The sequence below is a fragment of the Copadichromis virginalis genome, linkage group LG5, assembly GCF_057382275.1.
Source record: "Copadichromis virginalis isolate Kocher_CV1m ecotype Utaka linkage group LG5, C_Virginalis_male_GT1.1, whole genome shotgun sequence".
NCBI lineage: Eukaryota > Metazoa > Chordata > Actinopteri > Cichliformes > Cichlidae > Copadichromis > Copadichromis virginalis.
The window spans coordinates 37,178,494-37,193,210 of NC_140622.1; the positions used below are offsets into that span (position 1 = coordinate 37,178,494).

The window sequence follows — 14,717 nt, forward strand, 5'->3', positions numbered from 1 at the left end:
CACGGTTCGGTTCGATACTTTGGTGTCACGGTTCGATATTTTTTCGATACAAAAAAAATGTTCATGCCTTCTTAATTTGTCATTTATTAAAATTATAAATATATATTTTAACTCAAAAGTACAGTTTTTAAATTTAACCCTAACCCTTGTGCGTGTTTTTTATTTTGACAGCGAATGCGCACCTGCGGACCACTTATGTGCAGCCCTGGTTATTTAGCTCGTCATATTGCAGCCACAGAAATTATTTTGTCCATGAAACCATAAAGCTGCACTTTCTTTTTGCCTTATAGTCTGATTTGTCATAACTTCTCCGTTTTGTGGTAAGCTTTTCTTTGGCTGTCACTTCTTCACCCTGACCTGTCTTATTTGGCTCAGCAGAACTGAAATGCTTTTACACGCTCACTCACATAAGCTCAGCGATTCTCTGCGCGATCAACCTCTCACATGTGTAAGCTGCGGGAGATTTCACTTGTCATGTTTGCATAGTAAGCTAACGATTAATAAGACGATGTCAGAGGAATTGGTGCACAAATTATCATCACTCACAGATCAGTGCTGTCGCTCTCTATACACAGTTCGCACGATTGCAAAGTGAAAGCAAAAAAACAAGCGCAAATTCAAACGCGACTTCAATATGTCACATATTGACAGTGGCTCACCGATGCCAATGACATAATTACCCAGCTACATTTCTGAAAGAATGCAAAAGCATTGACATATATTTTTCCTACAATAGCCCGACGGGCAGGGAAGAGATAGATTTTGGTAGCCCGACTGAAAAAAATCGCTAGCTCCAGGACGTCGGGCTAGCGATATTGCAAGCCCTGTATCTGATTGAGGAATCACTCATCTTTGGAAAAGAGAGTTTATTACAGAGAAATGTCTCTTTCCAAAATAAAAGCTATACTATCCGCTTCTTCTGGGCTATATTCTCAGCAGCATAAGGAGAATCCTGTGCTAACAGCTGTCTAAATGACTCGGCTAAAGTTAGTAGCATGCTTGCTTTTTTTTGTCTGCTTCCACTTGTCTTTGCACTAGGATGATGTCGGCGTAAATGTGCAGTCATATTCGTTGTGTTCCCGCTAGTGCTTTCAGGTTAATCTCGTTGAAATGACCTTAACGCCACAAGGCAAATCTCCGTTAACGAGCTACCGCCGATCGCTCCGTGCATGGGGCTAGACGGCCAACACGTTAACGAGCTAACTGCGCTAACACACTAGTTCACACCAATGTAATTGAGCATTGCGTGGCACATCCAACATACTGTTTTACTTTAGTCCATGACTCGCTTACCTTCAGGGTCATACGTCACATGAAAACCAAAATAATTCCAAACGCCAGATCTGAATGAGGTTCAATTTGCCTGTTGCAAGTAGAGCTTAACTTCTGTCTCGCTAGCTTGCCCTGCGCTCTTCCTTCTGACTATGCTGTCTGTGTTGAGCGCTCAGTGGATCTGCGCTCGACAGTGCAGCCTAGGCGGAGTAGTCGAACACAGATTCACTGAGCGCTCAACACAGACAGCATCGTCAGAAAGAAAATTGATAAAATAAATTACAAATGTTGTATTATTCGATACATATGCGTACCGAACCGAAAGCACTGTATCGAACGGTTCAATATCGATACGAATATCGTTGCACCCCTAATATTAACATGTCAGTGCACTGCGGGCGTTAGCATGTGTGACATTTCGATGGAGCACTCAGAACTCAAACTAACCAAGAGCTCCGGCCGTGAAGTCACACGGACACACGATCTAACTGGATAACAGGAGGCAGAGCCTTCAGTTATCAGGCTGCTTTGCTGTGGAACCAGCTCCCAGGGAGGACTGTATTAGGTGATCATGAACCATCCCTTTGTTATTCTGGCTTTGGCTCTGGTCGGTTTATATGCAACATCTGCACATCATAAAGTGTACTCTCCAGTTTTTTGTTCATGCTGTAGCCACGCTTCCGTTTCTTTGTCATCTCTGGATTGTTTCCCCTCTTTGAGTCTCGGTCTGCTGGTGGTCTCTCTGGAGTGCCTGTTCATAGTGAACTTTTGGATAATACAGCTTCTCCCTCTGATGTTGTACGCTCTCTAACTTGTTCCTTGAGATGAAAGTTGTTAACAGGAGCTATATAAATATTATTGTATTAAAGTGGACAGTTCTGGGGATGTTATATCATCAGGGATAATGTTTGGGGGGAAAAAAAGACTGACAGCAAGATGAAGATGAGCAGATCTAAGAGCGCCAGCCTTACCATCATCAGGCGTAGTGTAGCGTGCAAACTCTGGGAAATACTCCTCAATTTTAGATTTTCCTGCCAAAACCTTCTCAGCAAGCAGGTCCTGTTTGTTCAGGAAGAGGATTACAGAAATGGTCCGTAGCCACCTGCGGAGGGAAGTGAGCAAGTTCAGACCAAGGTTAGTTTCAGACCCAAAACATGTGTTGCTGGAGAGTCACTGTTTTAAAAGTAGAAATTACATTTTAATAGACTTTGGCTGGAGAACACGGCAATAATTTACTCTCTGGAGTTCTGGGTTAAAAAGGTCTTAGAGCTTCTGCCATAAACAGCCCATATGGAGTCAAAGGCGGACATGGTGTCTGCTCAGAGCTTTGTCCCTCTACATATACACCCTGAATCAGAAATTTCACATTTTCTTGATTTTCAGAAGAATTTTTTAGTGCACCGTTCACGTAAACGTATCGAGCGCTTTGTTTAAATTTACTGTACTTATCTCTGAAAAGAAATGACTTCTCTTACCAAACTAGCAAAAGCAGCAGCCCCTCAGATGACAAACCTTCCCAGCTTGATTTGTGTTTTCATTTGCACAGCTAACAGAAAGCTCACATCATGTCTCATGTTCTTTTGATCCTATTTTATCTTTGTTTTTTCCCCCGTATTTCCCTGCTGTGTGCAAGATGGCTTGTAACTAGGCATTCCTCTCAACTCAAAGTAAAAGTTTTATTATTGTATTGTATTGTTGTATATGACTTTCTTTTAGCCCAAACAATGGAAAACTACCAGTCACAGTAATCATATACTTCACTCTTAAGTTGCTCTTATGTCTGCTCCCTTAAAGAAAGGGACCAAAGTGTCACAGCATTTAGTTTCTATAGTCTTTTTAGCAACATTTCTTGGCTTTTATGACTCCCTTTTGTCTCACCTTCAAACAAAAAAAGACAAAAACAGAAAAGAAAGAAATGTGTCCAAAGAAGAATTTGTCTCCGACCTGTTGTTCCAAATGTTCTTGAAAAGATTGAGGGCTTCCTGTAGTCTGTTAGTCTGATTATCTTCTCTGATCACCATGTTGTAGCTGCTACTCGCCACCACAAAGATGATAGCTGTCACATCTGCGGCACACAACACAGAGCAGGATTAATAAAACCACTATGAATAAAAATACCCAAAAACTCAAGATACACAACCTTGTTCTCAACTTGGACTTTAAATGAACGCACATGCTTCAATCCAGTTACGGATTGCTGAACACTACATATATATCTGCTTTAGTAACTTTATAAACCCAATGACATGAAAAAAGCAGCAAAGTGAGTGTTAGATACTTCAGAAATAATTCAGGATCATCTCCTACCATTAAAACACTGGATCCACTTTCGCCGTTCATCCCTCTGACCTCCAACGTCGAACATACTGAGAGACAGAGGAAGTTAAAAAGTTTTATATTTACACTTTTAAAACAGTATTAATCCTTTTATTTGACTTTTTTACTTTCGCTCTATCGCACACATCGTGATAAATAAACATTGAGGTTGCTCACTGGAAATTAACTTTGTCTATTTGAAATCTTGTCTCGAAGATCCCAGATGTCAGTACTCTGCATCTTAGCAGGTCCTGAAAAAAAAAAAAAAAGGAGTAGGAGGGTTAAAGGAAGCACAAGTGGACAATGAAGCATAAAATGGCAGTAAATGGGCAAGAAGTCGACTTTCGTGAGGAAATAAAACAAATAAAGATAACTGATGCGTGCGTCTTGAAAGTCCATCTAGGGAACAGCATTTAAACTTAAATGCCGGGATGTGTGACACAGTTCATATTATGCACTTATCCGTATTGATACACATTATAAATAAAATAATTTTAAAAAGAAGCTGTGCATATAGTCCATTTTCAATAAGACATACTGAATAATAACACCTAATAATGAATAGTGTTTGTAGATGAGTAGATCTTTTGTAAAAACAGGTCAAAAACAATCAAATTCAAAGTTTTATCTGGCTATCTAAATCAAATAAAAGCAGATAAATTCCACACTCATTTTACTTTTAATTTTTCTATATTCACTTTCCATTTCCCACGGCACTGTTCTTACTCGCTTCTACGCTAATCACAGCTGATTGTACATAAAAATCTAGAAAGTATTCACCAACTATGATTTTAAAAACTGCCACAAATGTGGTAATTATAATTTTCTGCAAACACAACGACACACATTTTCTATATGCAAACATGCCCTGTGCACGGCTCTGCTGCCCTCAGTGGTGATGCGTAATTACAATGCCGTCATGAAGGTCTCTTCATGCTTTCCACGTCCACACGGGTCGTTGGGACGTGAACTTCTCCATCTGCACACGCTCGTTTCACGTATGATATGACGTGTACTGCAGTTCACATCCTTTGTCTGGTTCCGGCTACACAGTTAAACACACTCACACTTTTTACTTCTTCTCGAGTTTCCCCAAGATTAAACTTTGACACGTCACAGAAGGGAAGGCACAGGTGCCTCCAAATAATATACACAGAGCATGAGTGTGTCATGATGGGAACCTGAAAATCTGCTTACAGGTTGTTATTGCAATATTATTTGAGTTTGGTGAATAAATGCAAATGTCTGGCAGGCGTTGCTCTGGTGGTTCATCACCTTCAATCCTGTTTGTGTTATTACAGTGAACTAAAACTCAAAAAATGAAAGCTACAAGAGAAAAAAACATTTTGATTAACTGGAATAGAAAACAAAAACTACTCTCCATTTTCGTTTTTGCTCAATTTGAACATTATAGAATATACTAAACACTGGTGAACATTTTTAAACAATAAAATAACAGAATATAACTGAAACTTACAAAACTAAATAAAAATGATAAAAACTGTTATAACTGGTGTTTGAGTGCTGACTGCCTCACCTGATCAGTGGGTGTGTAGTCGTTCTGCCTGACCACATCAATCCGGTCTAGGAAGCTGCAAAGACAACACAAAAGCTTTTAAATCTCAGCTGGAACTGTATAGAAAAAATATATATACAATATTACAATAAAACTAATGTATTGCTTACTTTCACAGTAAATCAGTCCATTTTAACTAACCACAGTAATCTTCAAAATAAAACCTACTGAACTGTAAACGCAACTTAAAATCCTCCTTAACTCACCAACCTATCAGACTGGAAGAGTTTGGCTTCAAAAACGCACACAAACACAGGCCGAGCGCTGCTGCCGAGCACAGCAATGAGAGCTCGGGAAACATGGAGGATATGAGTCCCTGAATGGCCACGAGGGGGCGAGTGTTTGAAATCGCAGCGAGATCAGAGGCAGCCAGTCTGAGTCACCGGCAGCCGTTTGCTCTGTCAGACTGAAGAAGCCTCGTCAATGGAGCTGCTGTAGTAGTACTTGCACAGAAGGAGAAGTGTGTGTGTGTGTGTGTGTGTGCGTGGGTGGGTATGCAGGCCTACAGCGCGTTCATATTTTGAAGAGCGTCTACCCAAATGCATGTTAATGGTCTGTGTGAACGGGTGTATGCTTTCAAGGTGTGTGAGGCAGCCTGACGACTCTTTCGGAGTTGTCTGGACCACAGACACTTTTACACTAGTACCCGTCGTGTACATGCACACCAGCATTAATAAGATTGCCTAAATTTCACACAGGAAAAAAAAACAACTTCCCTATCATCTCCCTTCGAGCCACTGCACATGCATGTAAATAAAATGAAGGTGGAAAATTAAACTTCCAAGCTGTCCAGACGGGACTTTCAGATGTAAAGAGGTAAACATTATCAAAGAAGAGTTGCTCAGCTGTGGCATGGAGAGAGGAGTGAGCTGAATTCAGGCCAGTTATACCGAAAGGAATTTGGTGATTATCTTTAAGCAGCAGTGTCGCACTCGCCTGCACTGATCGAGCACAAGTGCTGCAGTTTTCCTACAGAAACTGAGCTGAAAACTTCACAATCGCAGCTTTAATATCATGCAAATGTTTCAATCACGGATTCTGCTCTCAAACTTAAACATTTGCATATTAAACTTTAGCCCTTCCTCGTGTGTGTTACCATGTTATATTAAACAACAAGATCTCAAGTAAATACTGAATGGACGTGAAATGCAGTACAAATAATTACAGGGTCTCCGACAGATATAGCTTGAAATGCAATGGGAGTCTTTCTGTAGAAAGAAACTTGAAAATTACCTCCATACAAATTGTTAAAATAAAACACCAAATATGCTAAATGTACTTTATTGTACCTTATTGTACTTTAACCTTAATGTACTTTAATGTACCTTATTCTGATGCATTTCTACTTCACAAAATTCCGGAACAATATTTAAATATTAAAGCTTTCCCCTGAGCAGCATGTTTTAAGCAGGGATGAGGGTTATAGTGCAGTAGTGTTAAAGTGTAGCCACACAGTTAATGCTTGCTAATTTAAAAAAAAATGAACAGACATGGCTTTGATGTGTTAAAGCACTGCTTGCAACTTCATCTAACCAATTTTATTTTAAATCTCTGCAAAGCTTCACCAACCAAAATGCTTTAAGTAATCCCTGACTGCTTGTTACAGAGTAGTTGCTAACATACTGCGTTCCCACTCTGTTCCCCGGCCCGCCTGGCTGTCTGCTTTGAATAATTGTCTACGCTCTATTCTTACAACTAGCAAGGCAAGACACTGGCCTGCAGCCGCCTCTCAGAGAACAGGTATGCAGCCCCCTCTGAGATAACTAGGAATGTTGCGGGCAGGGGTGAAATGTGACAGAAGGGCTGCAGGTAACACACTGAGAGGAACGGGGGGCTGCGTCTGCAGGCGCTACAGTGCTGGACAAACGGACAAAAAGACCCCTGAGCCAGGAAGGAGAGGGAGGAGAAAGGGTTCGCAGAGACAAAGAGCGGGCCATGCGCATTTCTCTGCACAAATGCGCACTGACACAGATATTCATGTAAAACACACAGAAAGACCATTAGGCAGTCAGCCGGTCTGGTACCAGCCGCTCTCTGCAGGGGCCAAGTGGCTCAGGTGCTCCCACACCTCAGCACCTTCGAGTCAAACTTCAGCCCATAACATTACATTATTAGTGAGCACCTCAACAACAAAACTTTCATTTTGGGTGAAGGTGAAAGCTACAGCTCTAATGATGAGAGTTAACATGCCTGCCCCCAACATCTGCTGAGGCCAAAATCTTGTTTATCTACAGCTCCGGTCTGAGGCATCAACACGCCCAGGACAAACACACTGCTCAATTTTTAGCACTTCTCCCTATTAATAGGAGAAGTGCCAATAATAACCATGCCTACTAAGATGAACTAAATAATAGTGGCTGCCCCAGTAACAGAGAGGTCTACGGTGTTATGTATATCCACAGGGTTATTCTGGGTAGCAGACAGGGTGACTTAAACTCTGGAAATATACACAGGTCACTTGTCTGGTAGCTAAAAATGACCCAGTATTTACAAGAAAAGCTCAAATTCATTCTTCTGTTTTCTTTGGGTTTCTTTTCTTCTTCTTTTTTGCAGATACAATAAATGTAGGCCACGATTGTGGAAAAATGAAAAATAAATACTCTAGCATTTACATATTTTTAAAATGTCATATTTACTTCAATTCTTTATTTGGATTCATTGTTTTATTGCCACACAAACAACCCTGAAGGATATTTAAATATGCTTGTTCAAATGTATAAAATAAAAATCACATGTTTTATCAATTATATTTTAAAAAATAGACTTTTTTTAAACAAAAGTTCAATTACCAAATTTCTTCTATATTATTGCTACAATAATTAAAGCCTATTGGACTGCTATGAAAACACCTTTTAACTGGATCTGCTTTGCACGTGTAATTTTGAACATGATGAAGTTGTTTTTGTTTTTTTCATGTGTTGAAAAACAAACAAACAAAAAAAATGTAACAGCAGCGGCGCACTGTCCCAACATAGCTGACAACACTCCCATAATGCATTTATCTTGTAAAAGTGGCAGTATTAGAACAAAGGATTACTCAGATTATGAGCTTTCATACGTCCTCATCTCTACTCAGTATTAGATTACTCTGACACACAACTGTGTCGTCCGGCCTGCAACCTTACAGCTGGTAAGGATAAAACAGAAACAGATCAAACGTAACAGGACGGAGCAGGTTTTTATGTTTTTAGGGAGCCAAATTTTCAGATCATAGTACTTTAATTTTAAATTACCTTCATATGAGAAACAGTTATGAAATGTCTCTTTTAAAAAAAAAAAAAGCCAGTATTTGATCAAAGAACACATTAACTGTGTTAACAGTTTAATAGTACCAGAGTAATAATTAAAGTATTTTAACCTGTATCAGGGTTTGTAGTATAACAAGATACAAACACACAGCATCTGGAAAACTTTGCCCCACCGCGTCCGAGCAGCTCCGCTGTGTGACAACACACACGCAGACACACACAAATCAGCGAGCAGGATTGCGTCCCTAAAAAGCGCCTCTTTCCACATCTCCTCAAATCTATTCATGTCCAAGCAAGTTTTCAGAAGTTCAACCACCATGTCTTTACACAAAAGTAAAAAATGAAGACGCTCAAAAACCTTTACAAATACAGAAAATGCACATTCCCGAGAAGCTGATTAACAGTAAAACTGTAAAACTGTGAAAACAAATTAAAAGATTATTAGAAGTTTACAAAAAAAAGGATACATTTTAAAATTGTAAATTTAAGTATTAAATCCTTAAATATAGTTTAGTGTCAATTTTACTGACAATAATTTGGCCATTTATTAACACTTAAATTTGTTTTTTCAGATTTACAAAAAATGCAGTTTAGTATTTTTTTTTACGTTAACAGGGCTTTAAATTGTGTCTTTATTGTTGCTGCAAATCTCACTGCAGACACTCAAACGTGTCACTTAAGGCGCCTGAAATCAATCTCAGCTGCACGAGAGAAAACTGAAGCTTTACAAGCCTCTGAAGCACCGAGCCCACTCAAAAAAATAAATACAAAAAAACCCAACAAAAAAATGGTCTCGGTGCTTCCTCAAGGTGGAGGTAATAGGTAGGTGGGGGGAGGGGGACGGTGCAAGACTTGAGGGGGTTACCGCTTCTTTGTACGTTAGCGCTTCACACTGCGACGAGCTGACCAAACCGAAGGCTTCGCCAGCCGATCCTTAATCAAACACACACCACATCCAGAGAGAGAGGGAAGAAAGAGAGAGAAGGCTATGTCTGACATTACAGAGCTGCTCCAAAAATAGCTCCCTGGCGCCCTGGCCTCCAGCTTGGTTGTCATGGCGACAGAACCACAGGCGCTATAAATAGACAATCGGCTCCAAATCTTGTGCTGCTGGAGAGAGGCCAGAGAGAGGGAGAGACAGACAGAGAGAGGAGAGGGAAAAGAAGGGAAGAAAGGCAGAAGAAGGGGACAGAGAGGAATGGAGCGAGCAACAAAGAGACAGAAAGAAAGAAATTCAGGGAATGGAGTGGGTTAGAGGAAACAGAGGGAAAAGTGCGCGAGAGAAGAAAAGGACAAAAAAAGAAGGAAGGCAATTAAAGAACTAACACACGAGGAAAACAGAGAAAAGTGAACAGATTATAAGAGTAAAGGTAGGAGGAGACGAGAACAGAGTGAAAGAGAAAGACAAAAAGAGAACGAAAGAGAAGAATCAAAGATAAAAATAAAAAAAATGAACAGGATAGTGAAACATTAATAAAAGAATGGAAAGTTTAGAGGAAAAAAATAACATAAAGAGAAAAGTAAAAGGAGAGCATAAAAACTTTAAAGAAACTGACAGATGGGAAAGAAACGTGACAAAAAATGAAATTAATTGATGAACAAATGATCAGAAATCAAAGAATAAAAGAAAGCAAAAAAGAAACAAACAAGAGCATGAAGAAAACTTTTTAAAGCGAGACAAAGCCCAGAGAAAAGTCACGAAGAAACCTTAAATGAGGCATAAAAATGAAGAAAACCCCCCAAAGGACCAGAAAGGAAAATACAAATCCCGTACAGTAAAGTAAAAAAGAATACAAAACTCAAAGAAAGACAACGACAAGAAGAAAAATAAAGGAAAAGTAACTAAGTAAACACGAGACATCTAAACAGCATTCAGAAAAATCACAAGACGGCGAGATTACAGCAGCAGCAGCAAAGTTTCCCACAGCTGCCCGTCTCCAAACACATTTACACATTTAACATCTGCAGCTTGCACACACCTGGAAATTTCATTTAAACATCTTCAGGATAACACACAGTGACACTGCCACCCCATCAAAACACAAAAAAAATCAGTTCGTCTTTGCCCCCATCCCTCATCTCCCCTCCCTCCTCCTTCAGGATGAGTCAGAGACTCAATCTCAACCATTTTCTGTCCCTGCACAAACACCGCCACACATCACGGAGAGACAGAGAGAGGCGAGAGCAGAGGAAGGACGGGGGGAGAGAAGAGGAGTACGAGGGTGCCAAAGAAGTACTTTAGGGGGACTCTGGCACATTATCGCTGGGATAACGTTTCAAAGAATCCACAATTAATAAACACGGTGGTAACTCTCGGCCGGTATCATGGCCAGGCGGCACAAACGTAACGTCTCTGAGTGACTTCTCCTACAGTTACAAACACCCCCAATTTAAAAAAAAGACACTCCTAACATTTGAGAAGAAGAAAACCAAACAAAATATATAGCAGAGATTAAAAATCCACTACATCTGGTGTTGCAAATCTATGGCGTGGCGCTGTTTATATTATTTTATGCAAAATCCTGACGTTATTTTGCATTATAGATGGCACAACTAATTTTTAACAAAGTAATAGAAAATTACTTTCCCCCCCAAATACATTATTACTTTATCCACTTTAATATATGAACAAATGGAACATTAGCATTTCATTGGGGCTCATGTTTAAGATTCTATGTATTTTTTTTGTTAATAAAGTGTTGCATATGGAAGGAATGCTTCATAAAATAATGCATAAAAAAGTCTGTTTCGCAAGAGTCCTTCAAAATAAAAGCCTGTAAAAACAAAACACCTTCACTCCCAGCTTCAGGTCAGGTACTCCTCGTCATATTTTAACACAACGGGTACCTCTATACTGTCATTTAAAAATAAAAAAGCAGTCAGACAATAAGGTAACAGGAGACCTAAACAATATACAACATCAATATCGTTCTGGTTCAAGAGACTAAATAATTAATTTATCCAATTTTACGTTGTTCCGTGTTTACTAAGCCACATACCAGGAGCTGTGCACCGGCTACTATACCAGCAACTTGTCCGTGTCTGATTACAGCAGTTTTTTGGGTTTTTTGTTTTTTTTTACTTGACCTCAGTGTGTCGACATGGCTGAAAAGCTCAAACAATTATGCTTGCCTTACATGCTTGTGCATATCCTGGAAGAAAGTTCACGCTCTGCATCAAATCATTTTTATCAATCGTTTAAAAAAAGAAATAAAAGTCGGTCTGACAGCTTCAGCAAATGCTTAAAAAACATTTTCTCTCAAATTAGCTTTCATTTATATTTTTCACAGATTGAGAATAAAAGCAGCTACGTAATGTGTTCTCGTGAACTCAATTAACGTTATTTCACTTATTATCTGTTTCCTGACAGCTCCACTCCACACTGAAGGTGTGTGTAAGGAGGTGAGACAGGAAGAAAGAGGGTAGGTAAAGAAGAATGACGGTGTAAATGACAGCAGGGTCAGACAGATGAAACAAGACCCCTGCGGAGGAATTACATGAATAATGTACTTATTTTTGGATGTACAGTTTGTTACATGTTACAAAGTCAGGGAAGCAAATGTTTAAGTTCAGGCTGATGTTGCCTTAAAGTTAAAAGAATGATCTCCAGTCAATTTTTTCCTCTCGGTGTGAGGAACAGAGCTTACAGGAAAACAATCTTCATATGATCAGCAATGATCATAAACAAACACAAAATGATTCATGGTATTTTCAAAAAATCCACAAAAGGTGAAGACTGTGTAAAGCTTACAAAGGACTTGTGCTAAAGTATGTACAGCTTTGTTCACTGTTTCCAAATATGCAGTTGTCTCCAACTGGTCAGCAACATCTCATTATTGGCTTAGTTTTCCATAACTTCCTTTTGGCCACATGTTTGCATTATTTCTTTGTCTTTAGGCCACAAGTACAAGCGTCTTTCTACTTCTCATTTGAAGGAAGGGCTCAGATTTGGTGGCAATCTGCTTTTTAGAGATGGAGGAGACGATGCCTCTGCAGACAAAAAGCAAGCTGCCACTTAGCTTAGAAGCATATCTGTCTCTGTCCAAAGATGAAATCTGCTTACCACCCACACTAAAGTCTTACAAAACATGGAAAAAAGGTGTAACCTTTAGATGTTTCACTGAGATGACAAGAAGCTACAACTAAGGACATGACTTTAAAACAGTTAGTTGATCCTCCAATAAGCCATAATAATATCAAAAATAAAAATAAAATAAAAGAGGTGTATTATAAATAAATATTTGCAAAAATATGTGCAAGACTCGACATATTTAAAATCAGGTACTTATTCAACAATTAATTGTGATTTCTCTTAATTTGGTAAATTAATGAGGAAAAATCCTGAAATTTACAGAGGTTTAGGTAAAAAAATAAAATCTCAAGAAAAATGCGTGAAATTTATGATATTATTGAAAAAGTTTGGGAATATTTTTGAGCAATATGGCAGTATTTTCAAAAGATTAGCCATGCTGCACTTTTTACAATTGCATGTTGTCATACAATAAATACCACATAAATAAAAGAAACCACACAAATATTTAACCCTCTCTGAGTTAACAAGTATCTAACACTTAAACAAGTCTCTCTTTTTAATCCCTCTCTTTTTTATGGCATCTTGTTGAGTGTCCTGTAGCCACAGAGCCTCCTCCACACTGCCATACTACCTGGCCAGATTACCCAGCATGCCCTTAGGGGAAAAAAATAAAGCAAACCTTATATTTCCTAAAGTTTATAAAATTGGGAACAGCAGTCAGATACGTTTCAACTTGATCTTTGATCCAATTAAATCTTTCTTAAAATAATAATATAATTTGCGCTCACCATACTGAAGCTTTGGACAGGTGATATTCCCCTTTCACAGAGGTTTTTAAAAATGCTTTACATTTCTTATGATGATAAGAAATGTAAGGGTTATTATAAAATAAACACTTATTGCTAACCCCAACTGCAAAAAAGACTATATTTGAATAGTCCATCTTATATTAGGAATGATGCTGCATGCCATTTGAAGTGGAAAGTCAGAATTCCACTGGATTTTCAGCTCAAACGCCCCCTCCAGTTGGACTTCCCACTCGGAAAGTCATCAAAGTCACACCAACTCCAACTTTGGAATCCAACATGGCAGTAGCAGTAAAACTGTATAAAGTGCAGTCTGTACTACCACTGTTGTGTATTTGTGACTCGCCAAATAAGGCCTACAAAACCTCTAACGTCCCACTTTGACATGATGTGGAAGCTCGGCAAAAATAAAAGCAACTTTTCTTTCTTTTAAACATCTGTTTCTTATAAATTTGTGTCTTAAATCTCAAAGAATCCCTCTTATTTTCTGGATATATGTACCATTTTTGTCTTGCAAATTTTACCACTGCAAGCCTGGATATTTGCAAGGTTAGGAATATTATACAAATAATATAAGAAACTTAGAATAATACCCCTGGCTGTACTATGCCCATAGATTTGTGATTTATGCATTTGTCTGACATGCAAAAGATCCCTGGTTCAAGACGAGCAGGAGACAAAAAACCCTCGGAGATTAGGTCAGGAAGGATAACCAGCATAAAAATCATAAATCAAGTATGGGAAGCCATCCACTGTGGCATGCTGTTTGTTAGCAAGGGAGCGCCCAAAAGAAGCTTGGATTCGCCTTTGTTATGTGTATGAGGTAACAGAGTCTGTGAAGTGATGAGTAAAGCAATTTGAAAAAATAAATAAATAAAAATTACGATTTTTTTCTCTTTTCCACTTATCTTGAAAATTCTTACACTTACAGCGACACTTACACACTGCTATACTGTATATGATGAGACAATAGAAACCTGACAAACCCTTCGCCTCAGCCCTGTTGGGCAGAGGGGGCAACGAGGCACTGAGTGGACTTTGCATTTGAACATCTTACAGTTAGAGTGCATCCTCAATGCATAGGGGAAAAACAGCAACAATAATGATGCATCACGGCGGAGCATGACGGAGCAAAAAGAGAACCGGTGAAGCTTCAGTGACTTCCTTCTAATCACACAGAGACAAAGCATCAGTGCCATGTCAACTTCTTCTTCCCTTTTTTTCCCTGATTTTATCCCCCCCCCCCCCCCCCCGATCATGACACGGGTCAGGTGATCTTTGCAAAGAGAGAGGCAGGAGGTGTACATGGTGGGCCTCACTTTTCCTGTGCTGATCCAGGGTTGACATTTTCATTTAATGCTAACAACCTTCATCAATAATGCTGAAGTTGTCTCTCTCTTCTAACACAGTCGCTCATTCTTTCTCCTTCTGCAGCCTGCCTGGGTTAAAAATAGCTCTCCCCTCTC

The 14,717-nt window shown here is 39.2% G+C and overlaps 1 protein-coding gene across 4 annotated transcripts in view; it reads right to left on the minus strand.

The window, feature by feature from the left end:
• LOC146710269 (guanine nucleotide-binding protein G(s) subunit alpha-like) overlaps positions 1–14,717 on the minus strand; it is a 56,455-nt gene that overhangs the window by 2,863 nt on the left and 38,875 nt on the right. For 3 of the 4 annotated variants that reach the window (XM_085457639.1, XM_085457640.1, XM_085457638.1), the window contains 5 exons: positions 5,126–5,180; positions 3,766–3,839; positions 3,580–3,638; positions 3,217–3,337; positions 2,244–2,374 (listed from right to left, as the gene is read on the minus strand). In XM_085457639.1, the coding sequence (XP_085313765.1) occupies positions 2,244–2,374; positions 3,217–3,337; positions 3,580–3,638; positions 3,766–3,839; positions 5,126–5,180 (440 nt within the window). Of the gene's footprint in view, positions 1–1,516; positions 2,091–2,243; positions 2,375–3,216; positions 3,338–3,579; positions 3,639–3,765; positions 3,840–5,125; positions 5,181–14,717 lie in introns of those variants that run through there. The other variant, XM_085457642.1, reaches the window with a different exon arrangement.